At 40.9% G+C, this 21,013-nt stretch overlaps 1 protein-coding gene across 1 annotated transcript; it reads right to left on the minus strand.

Annotated features, from left to right (window-relative positions):
* Window positions 1–616: 616 nt before the first annotated feature.
* TENT5D (terminal nucleotidyltransferase 5D) lies at window positions 617–20,018 on the minus strand. The gene is made up of 3 exons (XM_052814012.1): window positions 19,945–20,018; window positions 12,974–13,097; window positions 617–6,026 (listed from the first exon to the last, which is right to left on the minus strand). Exon 3 carries the CDS (start codon window positions 6,005–6,007, stop codon window positions 4,832–4,834), a length of 1,176 nt encoding a protein of 391 aa, XP_052669972.1. The 5' UTR covers window positions 6,008–6,026; window positions 12,974–13,097; window positions 19,945–20,018; the 3' UTR covers window positions 617–4,831.
* Between the last annotated feature and the right edge of the window lie 995 nt (window positions 20,019–21,013).

Genomic DNA, 21,013 nt, shown 5'->3' on the forward strand with positions numbered 1-21,013 from the left:
ACTAACCAAAAACACCCGAACTCCAAAAAAACGGAAAATCCAAGTAAGCAACTAGAAATCTAACTGTGAAGAATGCGGTTATGTCTCCCAACTAAAAACTCAGAATTTGTAGGAGTTTCTCTGACCTTGGTCCAACATCACTGGCATTGGCCGTGTTCATACTCAACAGAAATTCTACAGCCTGTATAAATATGTGTTTAGATTTACGGGAATTTGCATTCAGCGTAGGTAAAATGTATTTTTAAGCATATGTAAAGTCAAATCGTTTGTCAAGTTAAGTATTTTATTTACCCAGCAGACAGTCATGTTTTTATTATATAAATATATATCTAGGCACTTAAAATGTGAATATTTGACACAAGCCTGTTTGACAACTAGCCTAGAGCCATTCAAATGTATCAAAGATATTCATGAGAATCCGGTTGTTCTGTAACCTTCAGTGTAGGTCTGACAGCAGATCAGCGGTAAATCTGAGTTGGTGGTTTATTGACCTAACGAACCGTAGCCGAACCTTTTGCACTCTTGCAGTTCTAATATGCCAGTTTGGCTGCTAGAAGAAGTCTGCATGCTAGAATTGATGTCCAGCCAGAATAATGAAGGTATTACAAGCAAACCATACATTAAACAAGAAAATTATTTTAATGATTGCTCCCCAAATACCCAAAGGCACTAGTCGACACTGTGGACTAATGACCTACAAATTAGTGTGATTAGTACACATTTTTAGCATTACAATATTTTTTCAACAGCTTCAGATGGCACATTAAGTGAAATACTTCTTTCATCTGCAACAGCTTTGTCCTGAATACCCTTCCTCTTGTTTAGTTTAATAGAAAAACATATCAAACAAAAACTGAGCTGTAAGAATCGTGCTGACCTGCCAAACTTTCTCTGCTGTCCTTTCTCCAGATATTTCTACAAATCATGTTGGATACACACCTGTGTAACTCTGAATTTATGTTGATGTAACTTCTCTAACATCAGTCAAATTACACTACGAGAAAATTGAAGTGACGCCGTGGTAAATCAGATCCATTATTTCACAGATCTGCAGGCTCAGTATAACACAATAGACGATATAACATCTTGACTGAGGACAATTTTACATTTCTTTTATCCATTGCAAAAACCTTTGTAATGTGTCGAGTATAAAGCTCACAAATTACATTTTAAAGGAACTACCATAAAGTATATGCTTCAAATAGACCTTTTACAATATAACACAAAATTCAAATGACATTTTTTAGGAAAGCACTTGAAACTTTAACATTTATGTCCTGACAACATTAGATTACTTTAAGCTGTAAACCTTAAGAAGTTTTATGTGATTAAATAAAATCAGCATTACAATTTCCAGGTATTATAATTATTGAACAGATTGTAACAACAAGATATAATTATGACGTAAACATGAAGCTCAGGAGACTGGGACTGAGAAAACTCTCTCGATTCTTTGTAGATTTATATCTGCACATAGTAAAATCAGTAACAACTGGAGAAGAGGTTACAGTATTTCATTTTACACATTGATATCAGTGTTTTGCAAGCAGCAGTCTATACAACATCATTCCCTTTTTAATATTGGTTTACAGAATCACTACTACCTTGAAAACAACCCTCTCCGGGTCAAATACTGCTGCCAGGTCACTATAACATTTGGAGGGAAATACTTAAAACCGTCAGATTTTGTTAATTGCCCCTGTATGTGTAGATATGTAGATTTTATATATGTATATATATACTTACCTCCATAAAATCATAAACCTCTCTTAACCTTCAAAACTGAACTACCTCTAGGTAAGAAATACAAGACCTTTTTCAATAAATTTAAAGGGTTTATTTATACCTGAGACATTTTTGCATATTGATGTCTTTGTACCTTTACCTGTAGGTACTCACATAAGTCCTTTACTCTTTTCTGGATTCTCACACAAAGCCCATTAGAGTTAGGTGGATTCTTCCCACTAACTCCATGGACTTTGACTGAGTCCTTCCTTACCTAACCTGGATGGATAAACAGAGGCGTAACAGAATTAAACATATATATTTAAATAACAGTTGCTGTACAAGCAGACAGGCTGGTCTATGCAAATCCAGAGCTAGTACACCATTCCTGATACTCTTCACAATCTCTGATTCAAAAACAGAATTACAGTCCTTTATACAGGGTGATACATGTTTCTACTTGTTGGTTAAAAAAACCCCTTTTTGAAATATTTCTTCATGTAGTGGATCATTGGCTATACGTGACATGTTGAAAATGCTTTCTTGGCTGACTTGTTTCCCGGTTCTTGAGAAGATCAACCCATTTCTCCACCCAGCAAGCGAGGAAAGCAGGAGTGGAGGAGTAACAAGTTGATGTGGCTACATTACATTAAGGTCACAGGCCAGTGCAGATGGACTGAGATTTTTCAAACAAATTTAGGGAGTTTAGGAGCCCGGTTCCTCCCGAAACCCAAGCCATTTGGATGCCTGACTCCCGCAGATTCCTTTGAAAGTCCCGGCTCTGCCCAGACCAGTTTTCAGCTCTTCAGCCCTTGTTGAAGCACAAGCGATAGCAGGGACATAACCTACATAAGGCTCTTTCAGAATTTCACAGTGCTATTTAATTTGGCAAATACCAAGCTAAATTTAAAGGTTCCCTTTGTAATCTAAACAGCTCAATTAAAAAAAAAAAAAAAAGAATCCACCATGTTTCACTCCATTTTCCTTCTGACAGGGATAATTCCCTAGAAGTGCTTACATGCAAATATAGTGTTATCATATTTGATAACATAGCAATTATTAGAATTGCCGATTTTATTAAATATAGTTTAGCCAATGGAAAGATACTAGTGGAAGTGAAAAAAAGTGTGCTTTTAGACACAGAATTGAACATACTTGAAAAATCAGCAAAAATAATAGTACTATTTTCATGAAAGACATCACAAAATAAATCAGCTTCCAAGTAGATTAGTATACCCTTCTTACGTTGCAGAAACATTGTTTTTTGCACTATATTTTACAGAAAAGAGTTGACTTTAGTGATGATGGTCAGCAAAGTTGTCTTTAAACAGCTCTTTGTTCTACTGTACAGGCATATAATGGGAAAAAGGAAAGCTACATTTCACTGGCAATAGGGCTTCATAGACCTTAGAAATTTTAGAAATGTTTGATTTAAAATAGTGGTATGTAGCATATTTCTGTGTAAAATAAATCAAACACTCTTTCCCAAGTAGAAGAAATTTCTAAAGCCTGACACCTGTTGTTAATAGACAAAATGCAGTCAATGTTTTTAAACATGAGGAGGATGAGGACATACAGTAAAGTACCAGCAATGAACTCGTAGTACAACACACTGACATGTTAAGCATCAGATGTAAGAAACTCTACTGCTTGCATTTCCAGTTGCCTGTTCCAATTTTACAACCGCACCCATTCCAAATCTCCTTTTCATACTATTCCTTCTTGTACCATATCCAGCATCTAAACCGGAGGAGTTTCAGTGGGAACACCTTAGATCCATCCGTCCCAAACCTGCTCATACTGAAGCAAGCAGTGCACACCTCTCTGACCGTCAGTGCTACGAACGCTTTGCGACCCATCGGTGCAGTACCAAGGGCATATGTTTCCCTTTCTGTAATTCAGGAGCTCTCTAGCATGATTGCCAACAGCATTACGACTTTCACGGAGCAACTGGCACAGGGAGGCACTTATGTGACATGTTTAAAACTTATCTTTGGTAAACACTTACACACACAAAAACTTGTAACTAATGTTTTACTTCCTGATATAAGAGAACTCTTCATTTGCTACTAGTGTATGTATGCAGGTATCTAAACATATACAGGACATTGCTAGTATAAAATATTTTTTTCAAATGCCACTGCCAAGGATTTGTTTTAATTCACCTAAAAACAATGCAGTCCTGGGCTTTTGGGGTTCTTCCTGACTCTGTTTATTATGCATTAAAGCATCTCTGATCAATAACAAATTAGCAATAGAAAGCAAGGCCTATGTGCTCAATTTTCACCTTCTTTCTCATTCTATTACCTTGTTTTTCAAGACTAATTTAATCCGAATCATTGTAGCTCTCACAACTTTCATTTTCTGTGAGGCAGATCCTGGAGTCCAATGCTGCATTACTTAAGCGGTCAAATCTCTCACTCAGATCAGTGGAAATTTTGGATACACAAAACTGCTGAGTCTGCTCTTGGTAGGGATGTTTCCTATTAACCATTACTAAACAGTGGTCTGGTGAGGAGAGGGACCTCACATCTCTAATTGGACCTGAAGAGTGATCAGACTAGAGCCTGTAAAGCCGAGCTCAAACCACCAAGAGACAGCCCATCAATGCGTATTTTCAAAAGGTGCTGCAAATAAATGTTGCTGGAACTGCATGGGTATAACTGATGGATGATCTGCTTTAATGTACCCAGAACACTATCACTTCTAAAATCAGGCATTTCTACTGAGAGGTATTTTATTGGCTTAATTTTTCATTTACACTATTTAAATTTGGCTTAAGAATTTTTTTAGAACCCAGAACTTAGTGCATTTCATTTTATAAAATTAGAACAATTTATATCCTTCTCTTTTCATTGGAAAAGAAAAAAAGTATAGCCCAAACACACGTAGGGGTATAAATACTTCATGAATGATAGCTGTTTCACTTATTTTACAATCTGCTTAAAGGTGATTTAGAGATTGATGAACGAAATAACTTTGGCAACTTGCACAAAAATATGTCCTTAAATCAAAAGTGATGATATAACTTGCTTTAATGAGGCCTTTATTATGGAGAGAACTGGAAAGAGAGAGGCATGTAAGTGCTGAGGAGGTTATCGTGTTCCTAAACCATGCCGCTTTGCATTTGTATGTGAAATGGGTATGGCTGGTAGATGATAGGTGGTTGTCCGTGAGCAATGTAGTAATTGCTGAAGTTTCTGTCACTGATATATGGAGCAGGCTGATAATAGCATGTTACATTGGCTGCATTTGGGATGATATTTTGTTCTCCGAGTACTTTTAAAGCCAGAATTGTGATCATATTTAGAGTTTGTCTTCGTTCATGTCCCATGAGACAGACTGTGCTCTCATTTACAACTCCACGCAGAGTCATCAAGTAGTCGTACTTGCTTTTCTCTTCCCCAATGAAGTGGTTGCGCAGATATGACTCAATTTTCCTCTGCTGCTCAGCAACATCTGGAAAATCAATGAAGAACCTGGAGCACATGTAACGTTCCAGAGATTTAATTTCAGCCTCATCTGCTGGCTTAAAGTCACGAACCAGGAGATTGCTGTACTTCAGGAGGCCACCTCCTCTGATTTCCTCCGGGTTCCTTGTGGAAATCAGTTTGTATTTTAAGTGGTCCATTGCTTCATTGAAGTCTCCATACATACTCTCGGCGATGACAGTGGGGTGAGAGTCTTCTGTCAGTTTGCAGTCTGTTGCTGTGTAAACATTTAGTATGGAGTCCAGTATGATTTGGAAGGAGTCCACGCTAAACTCAAACTGCCGTCTGAGCGAGTTCACAAACTTCAATTCTACATTCTTGCCGCTGTTGTTTGACAGCGAGATGAGACTCCAGCGATCGTGGTCAGTAGAGACTTTGACCATCTTCTGCACATAGGCATCTTTCATGGTCTGAGCAGTAATTTTTTCCTTATTAACACATTTTGGCAAGAAGTCCAATAGGCAATTAAGAACTGCTTCCTTAACAACCTGGAACTCGAGCTCACTTGGAAGTTCCACCCCAAAAATGATGTCTAGGTCCTTGTAACTGGTTCCATTCTGCTTTACTAGGATGTGACTGGCTGTCGAACCGTTCAGGCGGATATCTCTAACATTGATTTGCTTTTCAATGAGCTGTTCCTTTACCACATGAATGATATCCTTTGGCTTTACATCCAGTGTTGGAAAATTTCCTCTCCCATGAATAGGTATGACCTCAGCTAAAACTTGATCCAGGATTTTAATCTGATCCCAGGTGAGACTACTGAATCTGTGGTCTGAGTCTTCAGTCATTGTGAAGTCGGTTGGCTAACTAGGGAGAAACAGAAATTAAGAGACAAAAGTTAGAACTTACTCAAATACAAGAGAGCCTGACATTTCACTCGGTTATAACAAACATGTAACTTCCTTCCTCGGCACAGTGACAAAGCAGTTCATTTTACAGAGGCACAATCCCAGTTAATGGTCTGAGTCAACCACTACACTTGTCACAGGCTTTTAATTGAATTTTAATGTACTCAGGTTTTAATCCTGCTGAGACACCATTGTGTTATTGTATAATCCATGACTCAAAGTAAATGCAGTAAACCATATAGATTTCATTTAAACCTCCTCAAAGGTTAATAACATGAAATACTTGGCGGTTATAATGAAAGTCCAAATAAATTTCACTGTGAAGAGCTAAAATGAGCAAAATGAGCAAATTTGTTCTTTCTGTCCTGCCTAGAAATCTCCCTCTATCTTCAGTGACTTGCATACTTAAAAATACTGAAAGATCAGGAAGTTTTTTTAAAAAGCAGGAATGATGCAACATGCTCATTGGTTATCTAGCCACATGTCTTGGATGCACTTTAGTCTCTATGGATCATCTATACGTATGTGTCCTTTAATACCACTTGTCACAGTTTAAGAACTGGATATCTGATCATTTTTAAGCTGTTTCCTCTATGTTTCTGAGGCAAAATCTTTTCCTTCTAAGCCATTAACCGTGTTCCTAGATTAATGTGCCAATGCTGCAAGTTATGGTTTGCAAAACCGATAAGAAAACGCCTTCCAGTCTGCACTGATACCCTAAAACTTCTCAAGAAGGCCTTTAAAGAGGCACCTATAGAATACATGGGATAAAGCTCAGGCTCTGGAATTCCTCAGTTTAAAATTATATTTTGTCTCCATATCATCATGTTTAACAATCAGAGAGACCTTAGCATGGATAATTTATTTACATTTTACAATGAGGAGAAAAAAAAGGTGCAAACCCCACCATATTGGTTTTAAAATGTTTCTCATTGATCATACGCAAACTTTAATTAAATTTTCGTAATGGAAATCTGAATGCTTTATTTTAGTAATTTTATTTATGTATACTGTGAATATAATTAAACACAATCATACAATTATATAATTAGGTGTGATTACAGTAAGTATATAAGAAGTGCATTTAAGGAACTACAAAAAAGAAAAACATTGATGGGCATTAGGTGTCTGAGGTGTAATGAAAGATACAAATCTTCATCTTACTGTCTCCTGACATTAATGTCAGTATTACAGAACAGAAACAGTTCAGAGGGCTAAAAACCTTCCAGAATCGATGGGTATCATTTCATGCTGTGCCCCCTCATGTCTGCTTACGCTTCTTCAGTTCTTTTGGGGTAGTTAATGCTCAGACGGTTAAATCAGAAAGGTTTATTGCTAAATCCTATCATACCATTTTTCAATACTCTTTCATAAATTGCATAATAACTCACAGGCAGATATTGTGATTCACTGATAGCTTTCTCATTAACCCCAGCGCTTGGCTGCTGTGCCTCAGTGCGTTGAGTTCGAAGCTGTATTTGCTGCTCTGAGCTACAGGTGAAGGAGGAGAACATTTATGGACATAAAGGGACTGTTCTCCATCACTCAAGAGAGCAAAAATTCTTTAGTCAATACTGTTATTGGGGCATTTCTTTACTCTCCTGAGTCAGATGTGGGTCTCCTCAACCCATGGGAAGCTGCTGTTTAGACAGTTTATAGGTGGAGGTACAGATACTGAAAACAACTTTGATTACTAAAAGGAATTTCTTTTTTCTGCACAAATATTATAATTTTGCTTTCTCCTTTAATGTTGTGTGTGTTAGCCAAGCCTTGTTTTAAGAATATTTCTGTTGGGTTTCTGCAAGCTTAGTCCAGTGAGAATTCAGGGAAACTAAAAATAATTTTAAAATAATTGCAATAAAGTATTGGCTACATAGAAAGGGTGTTTAGGTCATTGCTGTTGAAACACTACCTGAGCACCTAAAAAGAAAACAGAAATTAAGATCATTGTATTCCTTAATACTGCATACAAACAGGATGGGAATTATACCATGACACTGAACTTCATAATCTATTTTCCACAGAAGAACTATGAAATCCCTTGCAGGTAGATGGCTGTTTCTCAGAAGGCAGCAATCAGGACTGCTGCCCAGACAAAGGTGTGTCTCCCAGCCAGGCTGACGCAAAGCTGGAGTTTGGAGGGACTGAAGAAAAGTGACTGCAGATGAGAAACTCAGGTGGTGGTCAGGTGTGACCTGAAACGGCTCAGTGAGTCACCAGCCATGTGAAAGAAGTGACTTTCAGGTATCTGCCAACACTGCAAACATACTACTGAAACACCGAGAAGTGTTTCCGCAGACAGATGGCTAAAACATACTTTTTCAGCTAAAGCTCAAGAATAAAAATAAAATCATACTGAGTAATAACACCACCAAAAAGTCTACGTTGTTGTTTCTTAATCAGTAGTGACCACATGTGTACGTTGTCTTATATTTTCCTTCCCTCGCCTTCAGATTCCACATTCTGGAATATTTTAGTAATTTCAAGTAACTTGTGAACTGACAAATGGCTTGGGAATATTACAGAGCTATTTTTCACATACTTCTACTAGAGTTTCAGCTCCCAAGTAAGCTAATCAAGAGCATACGTAATTTCAAGCACCTTTCTGGCCTCATTACAAAGAATGGAACTAACCATATGTTTGAAATTAAACGCATGCTTTGAAAGTTGGCTAAATCAGGACCAAAAAGTTGGTAGTTTAATTGCCACTGAACTGACGGTGTGAAGCTCTTGGATTCAGTCCTATACTTCTGGCACAACCATGTAGTTCCTGGCATTGTTTACGTAGCATGTAACTCCATATACGTAACATACAAATATATTTATGTTTGCGTACATCCTCAGAAATACACACATTCCTGCAGGCATTTAGAAGATACGACATTTGAACTGAAAGGGAGAGAAATTGCCATCCATACCACCACCTATATTACATGCTTATGACTTTACCATTAGCTATTTATTATTATGATTCCACGCTTATTCCTTTATTACCACAAAATTACCAAAAACTTCTATCCATCCTTCATAGGCTTTATGACATCCCAGTACAAGTTTATCATAAAAAACAGCTGTTACAGAAAGCCATTGTGAATTTTGGAAGTAGCATAACACTGGATGGAGTGAGAAGGTTGGGAGGAGAGGTTTTTGTATAAAATTTTTGCTGCCATGTTTGTCATCTGTGTTATTGATATGTCAGATTATGGTGGACCAGCTCTAGCGAGCTACTAGCAAGCTTACAGTTGTCAGAAGTGTTGTATAAGCAGTAGTTTTTGTCATGTGATTTGTCTGATATTGCAAAACTTTGAGAGGGTTTTTCAAGGTTAATGCTGTGGTGTCAAAGAAGGGAATGTTAAAATTCAATCCCCTTTTTTAGCAGGGACCATCTTCAAACAGTTTTTGAAAGTCACAAGATGGACCTATCCCTAAATAAGCTTGGAAATCCTTCCTTTACTGCTACATGATTATAGTTATTTAGATTTTATTGCAATATACTAAGATTTAAAAATGACAGGAAAAGGTAATGTCAGTAAATATCTCTTCTGTGTTGAAGAGTCATGCCTCAAAATATCAATTCTCTGAAGTGATTCCTGGAGAATCCGGTGATGCTCTGTGAGTTCAGAGCCTCAACATAAATGTCTGGGAAATGTCTTATGATAAATACTAAGAATTTTGTGCTGAAATAATGCCTTCAACTTTGACAAGTAAGGAAAATGTCCTAGGAAAAACAGGAATTAAGTTGTCAAGAATATAATTAATTTACAGATAGACCTAAGTAAACATTTTAGACCTAAATAAACCTTTTTCATTATTATTATTTACTGATTTGCTTCCAGTTTGCAACCCACTACACAATGCTGCACTTTCCTAGAAGAACTTTCTCTTGTTCTTTTCCTTAATATTGTCTGGCAACAAGAACAATTTCCAGGCAATTTTATAGTCATTAGGAACCTTATTTCTTAAAGCAGTGGCAAATTTATTTACCAAGGTGCTCAGGCTGAAGTCAGGAGTTATTATTAACGCAAGTAAGCCTCAGTTACAATAAATCAGCAGCAGTATTGAGGCTACAATTAGTCAAAGCATTGTGTAAAACAAGAGAGATCAAGGGATGAAGGGAAGGCAACTCACTGCACGTGACCACAGCAGCCAGACGAAGCCGAACACAAGCAAGTGCTGAGGTTGGGTTGGTTAATGGGAAAAGAGGCTGGAAAATTGCTTCATTCTTTGGAAACTGGTGATGTTTGCAATGGAGGATGATCCTCATTTGGCCCTTTGCCAGCAGCAGCATTATGCCATTTAGGGTAACCATACATGTGACACAGAATTTGAAACCTCTTACTCGCCGGCACCTACAGTCCCAGCCTTTGCTAGGTCTGCCCTGCTGCACCCTGTCAAAGAATTCAGTTTCTGTAACTTCTTCAACCTGAATACGTAAAAGCATTTCATGTGTTTCACATTCAGTGTTTTCCTATCTTAAAGTCCATACATGGGCAAATGGAAGGCTGCATGAACACTAGCACCACGGCAGTGAAAGGAACAAATAGCCTCTGAAATTGTATATTGTAAAGAGGGGTTTTTTTCCTCATTTCATCAGTATTTATAACTTACTGAGACTATCTCCTAGTGATTTTTCTTAGTTTTTTGTTTATGGGATTTAAAATGTTTCTGTAAACTGCAATGGACACTGAATCCTGCCTGATTTAAGATCTCTGTCAGATAAAGTGATGAGGAAAAGTAGTTTTCGGGATGTTTTCTTTTACATATACTGGCTAGAGAAGCACAGAATAAGACGGATCAAACCTAGTCAAGTTTTGTGATATATTATCCTTACTATAAGTTTAGAAAAATATTTCCCTGCTTCGAGTTCCAACTTGTCCTTGAATGGTCACCTTCAGCTGATGAAGTGGTTGCAATGTGGAAAAATGCTTAGTTACTGTGGGATCATTAAACATAGTTTTGCTAATTTTTATTATTTATTTTTATATTGAAATTAGAGGCTCTAGTTTTCTTCAGCAGGGTTTGGACCAAACAACTATGAGTTTGGTTTTACAATGATGCTAAAAGATTTAGTTAAACACCTCTTAGCACTCTGCCATGCACCAGCTTCATCAAAAAAATAAAAGCAGATCTGGCTTTATATCTGAATGAAGAAAATCTGCCATGCTAATGATAGCTTTCGCATTCCACACAACTTTCATAGAAACAGATACAGTCTAGAGGACAGTCTCATCAAATTTAGCTCATATTTTACCAATAAACTATTTACAATTCTCTTTTTATATACCCTATAATGTTGCTTCAGTGTATTTTCAAAGGTTTTCAATGTGCTGGTATTCTCAAGCAGAATACATCTGAAATAGTTTCTGTGCAGCTGTGTTAGCTCCATTCTCTTCCCTTTGCTTTTATCTGCTCCCCTATTAGTCTGTTTTACAACGATTATATGGAATACTTTAATGCTCCAATTGTCTTTGTTTGCACTCGAAATCGGTCGCAAAGGGACCTCTTACAGATCAAGCAAAGTGTCTTGTCAGCTGCCGTAGTTGCCTTGCTTTTGGGGGTTACCCCAGAGATGCTCAAAGTAACTATTGCAATTGTCCCCTTAGATCTCTGTATTGGTTTTCCTGCATACATATTATATGCATCACTAATAATTTCCCTGATGTCTTGCTAAAGCTTTATTTAATTGAAAGATACATTTCTCTATTAAGCTGGACATTTTAAAGTATTCTGCATGCTCACTGACTTAAGGACTGCAGCTGGCATAAGCTCTGAAGGCAAGAATGTCAAATGCAGAAGGAGTCCCAGTCATAATTTAAATGTGTATGAGACAAGTAGAAGCAGTAAAGCATCTGGGGCATCCTAAATGGGGACATATTTAAACTGGTTTGACAGTGTTTTTCATGAGTTTTTCCTTCCATTAATGTTAATGCATGCAGTGAAGATACTGTTTATTTATCCCGTTATCATGAGATAACGCATGAGTTGCCATAACTTTTCAGTACAGTTACCATCTAGTTACCCTGAAATAACAAATAATAACTCAAGGCCATATGCTCTTCTCCTGTGAGATAAGGTTGCATGGTGTGCAAAATACACTTAAGCTGCAAGCAGTTTCCATGGACTATGCCACAGAATATCACCTTCAGGGACAGAACAAGTAAGCAGAAAAGAAGGACAGACTTTATCAACAAAAATGTGTCCTACCTTTTCACCAACCCAACCTAAGGAACAGGGAAAAGCAACAGAGTCATGTACCAGCCTGCACTGCGCCTTCTCCCAAATGAAAACAATTTGCAGAGAAGTACAACCCAAGGGCAGCCATAGTCTCCTATAGCACAAAGCTGGGAAAAGGAACTGAGTAGCCTACACCTCTACTGGAACGTTACAGGGTATTGGCTCAATGAGCTGGGAGTTCTCAGAAGGGACAAAATAACTAAGGAGTTTAATTTGGGCAACCAGTACGAATACATAATCTGTGTTACGTCAGCCTGGAGATTTGGGTTTTTTTGGATGTCAAATTTTTCCATCATGACTCACAGTACACTTGTTCTTAGCTGCATGTGGATCCCCTCACAGGGCAACATTTTCAAGGCCAGATATATTATGCCTTTGTATCAGTTCCCACAATACACAAGGTTCCTTCTTACATGGCCTCCAGGTTCAAACAAACCAAGTCCTTGTAAATAGCATGGTATGAGGCACAGTCAAGTCTTCTCATTTGCTCTAAAATACTTTAATAACTTTAAAGAAAATAGGTGTGATATGCAATATTTGGTCTATTTGGGGCTGTGGTCATCACTGAGAAGCTACTGCTTTAGGTAAAGATTATTTGTACTACCGAAAGCGTACAATGGACTAACTCCTGAATAACATTTCCAGACAGAAGGCAAAATCTCACAGACTTACCGTGGCAGGACGATTGGCAAGCATGTATTTCAGCAGAGTTAATAGGATGACTCACTGGATCCTTTGGTAAAAAATATGAATTGTCATCTTGTCACTGACAAAAACACAGACCTCCCGGGGAAAGCTGCAGGGAAAAAAAACCCAACAAAAAATAACATTCATTTTGAGATAAATGTTAACTACCAGTCACCTGCTGTACATAATAAATCATGCATTACAACTTGGCAGTCCTGCAGTCATAACAATAGCCTTTTAAGTAGGAAATGATAAGGTAAAAGCAGTGGAAAGGCACAGAAGTGCTTATAAAGACTCTGGGTTTCAGGTCATACTTAATCTTCTGCAAGGATGTTAACAAACTTGCTATTTTCTCTATGGGATATTGAGTAAGAATTTAATATTATTAATAGACATGCAGATTAGCAGGGACATAGTGGAATCATACTAAAAAAATAGGACTAATAACAACTCAGCAAAATTAAATATTATTAATTGTGTCGTGGTTTCATATTCTTTCTAAAAATGCATGCAGATGACTGGAAGGTCTTGTTTCCTGGCAGACTAGGCTGTTGGTTCATTTACAGTAAGCCCAGGATTCAGCCTGTTGCTGGAATTTCCATGCACTGAATGGCCCATTGGCTGGCTATGCAGGAATTACAACTATTTTTGTAAATACTTGTATGCTATCATAAAGGCACATTTTTATATTTGTTTCTCATTTCAAAGATGTGCTGACAGCTAGGTAGCCTTTTTTAGGCTTTCCTTCAAAGACCTCCATTCCAGCACCCCATCCTACAAAGTTCACACCACCTACACAAGGTTCCTTAACTTCCCAAGTAGGGCCCTGTCCCCTGTATGATTTGATATACATGTGAATTTACTCCTTGTTGCTGAGTTGTGTTCCACAATCTCAACTTTTATGCTGAAAGTATATATGCTTCTGAGTAAAGATAACTTTGCAAGTATGACTTGAGTGTAAATATATGCATAACCTGCAGGAAAAGCTGAAATGATAGCCCAAGGAGGTATGGACTGTATTATTCATTTTATTAAGAATATTATGGATTTTTCCTCCACGCTACAGCAGTCAGAGTTTTATCACTGAATATGCTGTTTTACTGCTGCCAGAAGCCCAGTACTTGTTTTCCTCTCTCTGTGAGGACCTGTCTGCTGTGCCAGGACCTGTCTGCAGCTTTCATTTGCTTTCCAGCTCATGATGGGCTACTAATTGAATGAATGCATGTTCCCTGACTTGCTCCCCAAATCCATGCAGTGATGGCTCATGTTTGCAGCTGGGAATAAAGGGTTAAGACTGGCAAGGGCTGAGCTCCAGTTAGCCTGAAAGTGAGAAGCCAGTTATGTCTTCAACGGCAAGGAAAAGAGGTTCTGGACTGCTTAGATAAAAGAGTCTCAGTATGTGGAGTCTGGCCTCCTGGAGGAAAAGTCTGACAAATATATAATCAGTTACTTAAAAAAAAAAAACACCCTCACAACATCATTTAGTCTTTTTAACAATGAACTACTGTTATTTCTTTCTGTGTGAGGGTGGAAGGTTTAATGGATATATGATACCCATTAATGGATATATCATCATGATAGAATAGATTAACACTAGAGTAGAATTAATGGCTTCCCCTGGTGATATTTAGGGGAAGGAGAGAGAGACCTTTATATTTTTTTGTAGAAGAACACCCATTATTATATAATATGTTCATAGAAGCAGCAGCTGAGATTGATGAAGTGCTTTGGCTGTTGGGACATTATTCTCAATGGCTGCCTTTTATTGGCTCCATCATTACAGGAAAAAGTGCATAATTTCATTATTCTGTACTCCTGGTTTCCAGGATTTTTCTAACTCAGGTAAAAACAAAAATAAAACTGACTATGTATGTCAACAACTACCTTGTGCCTCAAAGATAACATTTCCCCATTCCTGAATTCAAAATGTAAATTGTGATGAGATGCACCAACAGACTCATTTCGAAGTCTTGAAAGAGTCTTGTGTCTCTGTGCATAGCGAACAGAAGACTATAAGGAGAACCAGCAGGGTGTACGAGATAACGCATGGCTCTGCGCCTTGGGCTTCCCCCTCTGACACGCCGTGCCATGAATACTGCTTGAGAGCACGTCCCTAGTCTGTCACTGCTTTTGGGTGTCCCCGCTCCCAGGTCCCAGCACGAGGCATATTGACCCTCAAACCTATTGGGTGCCTGCACGTCCCATGGGCTTCAGTGAGCGTGGAGGTTGCTCGGACGCCTCATCAGCTGACCCAGGGCATTTCAAGGTGATTCCCCAAGTCGGCAAGAATGAGAGCCAAGGATTGCCTCCCCTCTCCAGAGATGCTTGCCTCCCCCTTTCTGCCTGCCAGGTTCCAAGAGCAGTGCATGATTGCTCTGCTTAGCTCCTCAGACTAATACCAAAATCTATTTACTCACTCAAGATACCAGTGACTCAGTCCAAAGCTCACTTATCAAAAACTCTCATTATTATGACTAAACTGCAGCAAAAGCAGGCAAGGTAAAGAATGAAACGATCCTCCTTTTCCATCTATTAACCATCTTCATAATTATCTCTCCTCTTCAAATGCCAGAGGAAGAGGGATGAGCTATGCAGCATGCCATTACAGTCCTAATTCTGGGCTGTTTTCAGGGGATAGAGGGTGTTACAAAGTCAAGGGTCCCCCCAGAAACTCTCCAGAGGCTTCCCCCCCCCCCCCCCATCTACACCAAAGGAGACTCGGCGAGTTACAAAAGTGGCAGAATGTCCCCAAGGACCTGTCTTGTGGGATGGCCTTGGTCATGAAAGCATTAGAGGATACTGCCAGGTTTGCAGTCACGTCTGTTTTGAGAGGGTTCCAACACAACACACGCAGTAAATTGCATGCATTTCTTTTTTCTACTGATCATACCACAAAATGCTGTGCCTTGCTGGAAGCTGCATTTAGTTCATTCAATCAATTTTTTTTTTTTTTCTTCTGAATCAGTACTGAGCCAATGAAGTATTGAGGGTGGATGTTGATAGTACATACAGTAGTACAAGGGATTTGGAGAGTTTTCCTTGAGGTGGGCCAGAAAGCTGAAGACAAATGCACTCATGTTCCATAAAGCCCTCTCCACATCACTCCTGCTCTGCTCTGCATATTTTATAAAAGTATTTGCTATTAGGCAATTATCCTGTTTCACTCCAGAAGTATTTTCATTTTATGGCAGAAGACATGAACTCTGGGCACAGGCTCCAGGTTGATTTGTTAAGCAGTCTAGGACCCCTCCAAATAAAGGCTCTTTGTGACTGCTACAGCAAGTGGTGAGTTTAAATTGAGTTGGAAAAAACTTCTGTATCCTGGACCAGGCTTGGCTGGCACCCTCCACAGAAATGTGTCTCACAGAACTGATAAGAGGGCAAGCTGGGATCCTATTCAAATGTTACCATCTTCCACTGTTTGTTTATATTACTATTTGTGTTTATAATGTTAACATATAGTTCATATTTTTATGAATTAATTTCCATACTTATATAAGAAAGTTATTCTTTGACTACATGATACAGTAGTGGGACTTCCTTTTAATGCTATTTTCCCAATTTTATGAGTTACGTTGTACAAGTGGGGAAAAATGTATGAATTATTTATTAACTTCAAAGTACTTGCTGTACAAGAGTTTATTCTTATTTCTGCATCAGTAAAAGCTAGGTTCCCCCTAGAAAACAGCTTTTTGATAACTGAAATGTTTTCTAGAGTTCTGTGATAAAGTAAAAAACTGCGTAACTCCACTCAAACTACATCAGGAAAAAAGATTATGGCTGCAGCACCAGGACCAGGGTACTGCTACGCTTTCATGGTGAAGGCAGCACGCGATGTCTCTGTTGACATTATTACTAAAATGCAGAGAGAAGATAAAGCAATGATAAACCAAAGAAAAAGGCTAAGGCCCTGCAGCAAAGACGTGTGTATTCGTGACTTTTCCATCACTATCAATAATGCATAATGACCATCATGTGGATGACGACACCAATTTTTGAGAAAGACTGAGTCAAGCTTTCTATCACCAAATGCGAAAAAATATTCAACATGACATTGGATGTCATGAAGACAGGACCTGCTAGATAAGCAAAGATCCAGCAGAAAGGGTAATGGAGAAGAAAATCAGCTGATGTTGACATAAATTGACATCTGCTGTACCAGTTTGTAGTGTTTTATGGAGGAAAACTGTTCTTTTGTTAATATGTACTGAACGAACGGTTTTTAGGACCACAAATACATCTTGGCTAGAAACAACCTGAAATGATAGTTTATCTGTGAGCAATTCTGCAACATGAAGAAACTATGTTCAATATTATGCTCAAATTTTACAGCTATCTATGTTCTCCCTTTATGTACTGCACTCTAATGCTGCATGGCAGTAGACAATAGGTACGTTGCTGATTCCCTGTGGTATCTTAGATTCTGTACCTATGCTTTTAATAATTATTTTTGCATGAAGATCGTGGTGGCAAAGGGGAAAAGCCAGACTGTAATTTTCAAAAGATTTCTTTCTTTTATGTTTGAATCCCAGTGGCATAAATTCAGTTCTCATACCAGAAATTGCTCTGGTGTAAATGAGAGCAGAACTGGCCCAGCATGCGCATGGCTGGGCATCTGACTTCAGTAAGATAAATTCTGACTTCACTTCCACTCTATGTGGACCATCCCTCACTCCATGTTACCTATCGTTTGATGGTGAAATTTGGGTTGGAGTTTGCCTACAAAGCTTTTAACTGTGCATTGAGCTTGATCCATTAAAAGCAGCGGGAGTTAAACATAGACATGTAAGATATATATGACATGTAAGACATACATATGTCCTAAATCCATAAGACAAATTCTATCCCCGTATGCAGATGACTATCAAGCTAGTCATCATGGGAACTCAACAAACACTGTCAATAACCTCAGGGTGACCCACCAAGGGCTGCTCAACATGAATAAAAGAGGCAAAGCAGAGCACAAGCTACCAATACTTTCATCCCTTGCTATGGCCAAGCACTGATGGCACAGACCAAACCCATCCCGGAGGTGAGGAGCCCTGATTCACACCCAGGAGTCCCACAGCTGCAGCTGAGAATGGAGTCTGATCATCAGAGCCCAGAACAAGGAAGGCCAGGAAACCAATCCAGATTAGGAGCATTTTGAAAATACGGGTAGAATTTCACTCCTTCAAGCAGTGTTAATTAATGAATGAATTGCCACTGCCAGCCTAAGTGCTGCTTAATTTACTTTCCAAAATAACTCAATCTCAATGTGATTTCAATGTGATCTTTCAAGGAACTTGGTCCACTTATGTCTCCCTGATTTATAGTGGATTCATAAACGATCAGACTCTACTGCGTCAGCAGTTACTCCTGAATTTGAGCAGGAGCTGTTGATACGCTCTCCGGGGCAGGAATTTAAGTTCAGGCCTTTGCTTGCAAGGGTCAATGTTAGACGTCTCTCTTTCTGGCAGCTGAATCATTATAGAGCACATAGTCCTTACTACAGTGCTGTATGTCTGATGCCTAATGAGGCAACAAAACCAAATTTGCTGTAAAGTTATGCCTCTAATGAATAGCTGAGCAGGGACGGTGTGCAAGCAACACTACCACGAGGTCAAAGGTCTGCAGCAACTGCAAATTAAAGGAATTATTACTGTTCTCTTTTAACTAAGCTGTGAAAGGGCAAAGATATAAAGGAGTCAAAGGTATAATCCAGACTCTGCTATTCTCCCCTCCACACATCAAGCCCTTATTCCTCACTCCTGGATGCTGCAGCCACAGCACACGGGAGGATGAAAGGACAAGGGGATCGTTTTGACACTTCTGAATAGGACATACACAAATCACACCTGACTCTACAGTTTAAGGAGAACACAAGAGCATAAAGTGTAGGAGAGTCCCTGCTATTGATTCACTTTCATTTATTATTCATTTCTTGGCCTTTAACAGTGATGCACATCATCATTCATACCTACCTTGTTGCTTTTTATGGGAGTCATGAACAAACTATTACTGTTAATGCAGCACGCGGAAGACAATGTGTACACCTGTGTAGTCAACCATGCTCTTTTTGATAGAGTAATAAAAATGGTTAAAGATTTGCAGCGGCTTAACAGACGTATCAAACAGACATGCTTGTGGATGGGAGAAGGCAGTGAGCACCGGAGAGCGATTTCCTGGCTGGGAAGACACAGAATACCAGCCCTGAGTTGCTGGAAACCGGTTTTGCTCTGCATGCAGGCATACTCATTTGAAGAGCACTTGCAAATAGTTTAGGGCAGACAATCCCAGCTCGCTGTCTGACTGTCACCTCCAGGCTCTCTCCTCCCCGGGGAACGCGGATGGCCCTTTCTGAACACCTGGAAAAGGCCTAAGATGCTAGGGCTACTTGATGGCACCCAGCTGAGATGATACAGCTTCCAGCATCTAATCGGACAGCGAGTAGTGAATACTGCGCTTCTACCGCTTCTCCTGTTAATTTGGTGGGGAAGCTCTTGCCCAAAATTCAAGAAGTTTTTAGGATTCGTGCAAACGAACGCCCGTAGTAAGACAGAGCTCGCGTGCAACGAGAATCCGCCCCCCCCCCCGCACTGTCAATTCGCCAAACTGCTCTTTTTACCAGTTGATACAAGTTTCTCTGGAAAACGCCTCACAGAGAGAGGCGAAAGGCCGAACCCGAGGCGACCGTGCCCGGTTTTGCGAAGTTTTACAACTGACGCCGACCGGACGCGGAACGCACCGATCCGTCAGGCGCCCACCCGCTCCCTTCCCGCCTCTCTCCTTCCAGTCCTGAGGCAGCCGGGCCCGGGTCCCCGCCGACCTCCGGCCGCTCTGCCCGCCCAGCGCTCCCCGTCCCGCTTCCCTCCTCCCTCACCGAGGGGCCCACGCAGGTCACCCCACACCCCCGGCGTGGGGTGGGCACCCTCAGGCCCTGGGCGGCCGCGGCGGGACGGCGCGCACACACTTACCGTACAGGGAACCCCCTCCCCTCCGCCGCAGGCCCCGGCGCTGCTCCCCCCTCACGGGAGAGCCGCCGCTGCTGTCCGCGGCCGCCCTGGTGCTGAAGCGGTCCGCCCTTCCCTCCCTCCCTCCTTCCTTCCTTCCCGCCCCCGCCGGCCCTTGGAGCGTAAACCAGTGGCCATGGCAACCCGCGTCACACGGCCCGAGGTGGGGCCGCCGCCGCCGCCGGGGCTCCCGCCGCCCGCCCGCGCTCCCGCCCGCCGCCTGACGGGGGAGGCCGCGCGCCGCCGCCTCACGGCGGGCTTCTCCTCAGCCGAGGGTCCCCGTCCCACCGGGGCTGCCACCGGCGACCTCCGCCTGCAGCCCTTCCCCGCTCCCTCCAAGGCCTCCCCCTCAAGCCCCGCGGGTCGTTGCGGCGGGAGGTGAGGCGCAGCTCGGGCGGGGAAGGCCCGAGACGCGGCGGCTGGGCGGGAGAAGCGGGACCGTGGTATTTAACGAAGCCATCGACTTTACGACGCGGGTTTTCTCTGCCACGACCCGGCGGGATGCAGATCCCTGAGGCAGGGACGTGGCGGGCACCGGGCCTCGGGCAGGGGATCGGAGGTCCCGTCACCTCAGCGGCCCCCCGGGGAAGGAAGGTCCCGGTCACTTGGTGGCAGACGGTTTCATCCTCTGGTGACCCATTTCTCAGCTCATTCACCCCGAGAAATGACAGAACAAAACGTGCTTGAGTTTCGAGACCCTTCCTGCAGGAAAAGCTGGTGGGTCTAGCCCCGTTACTGGTATTACTGGAGCACCGGGAAGGCTCAGCCGAGGTCAGACCCTCGCCCGGTTATACGCTGGAGATAGACAGACAGACACACTCTGCATACATATATACGCATAGCAAGAGGACATAAAGTTGCCGAGGGAATCTCAGTAAGGAAATCTGAAGTTCCAGGGATGCAAACAGAAGGATTAAGGTGACTTAGCTAAACTCACGCAAGAAACCGGCGACGTGAGCGCCAGCACCTGCGGTTTGGTCACTCAGACCCCCGAATTCTGCCTGACCTGCAGCACAGTCCTTCCCGCGGCGGA

The sequence above is a fragment of the Harpia harpyja genome, chromosome 18 (genome assembly GCF_026419915.1).
Source record: "Harpia harpyja isolate bHarHar1 chromosome 18, bHarHar1 primary haplotype, whole genome shotgun sequence".
Classification (NCBI taxonomy): Eukaryota; Metazoa; Chordata; class Aves; order Accipitriformes; family Accipitridae; genus Harpia; species Harpia harpyja.

What these genes read in the sequence shown, in the direction of transcription:
- TENT5D (XM_052814012.1), bottom strand. Translation starts at nt 6,007, where the DNA reads ATGACTGAAGACTCAGACCACAGATTCAGTAGTCTCACCTGGGATCAG.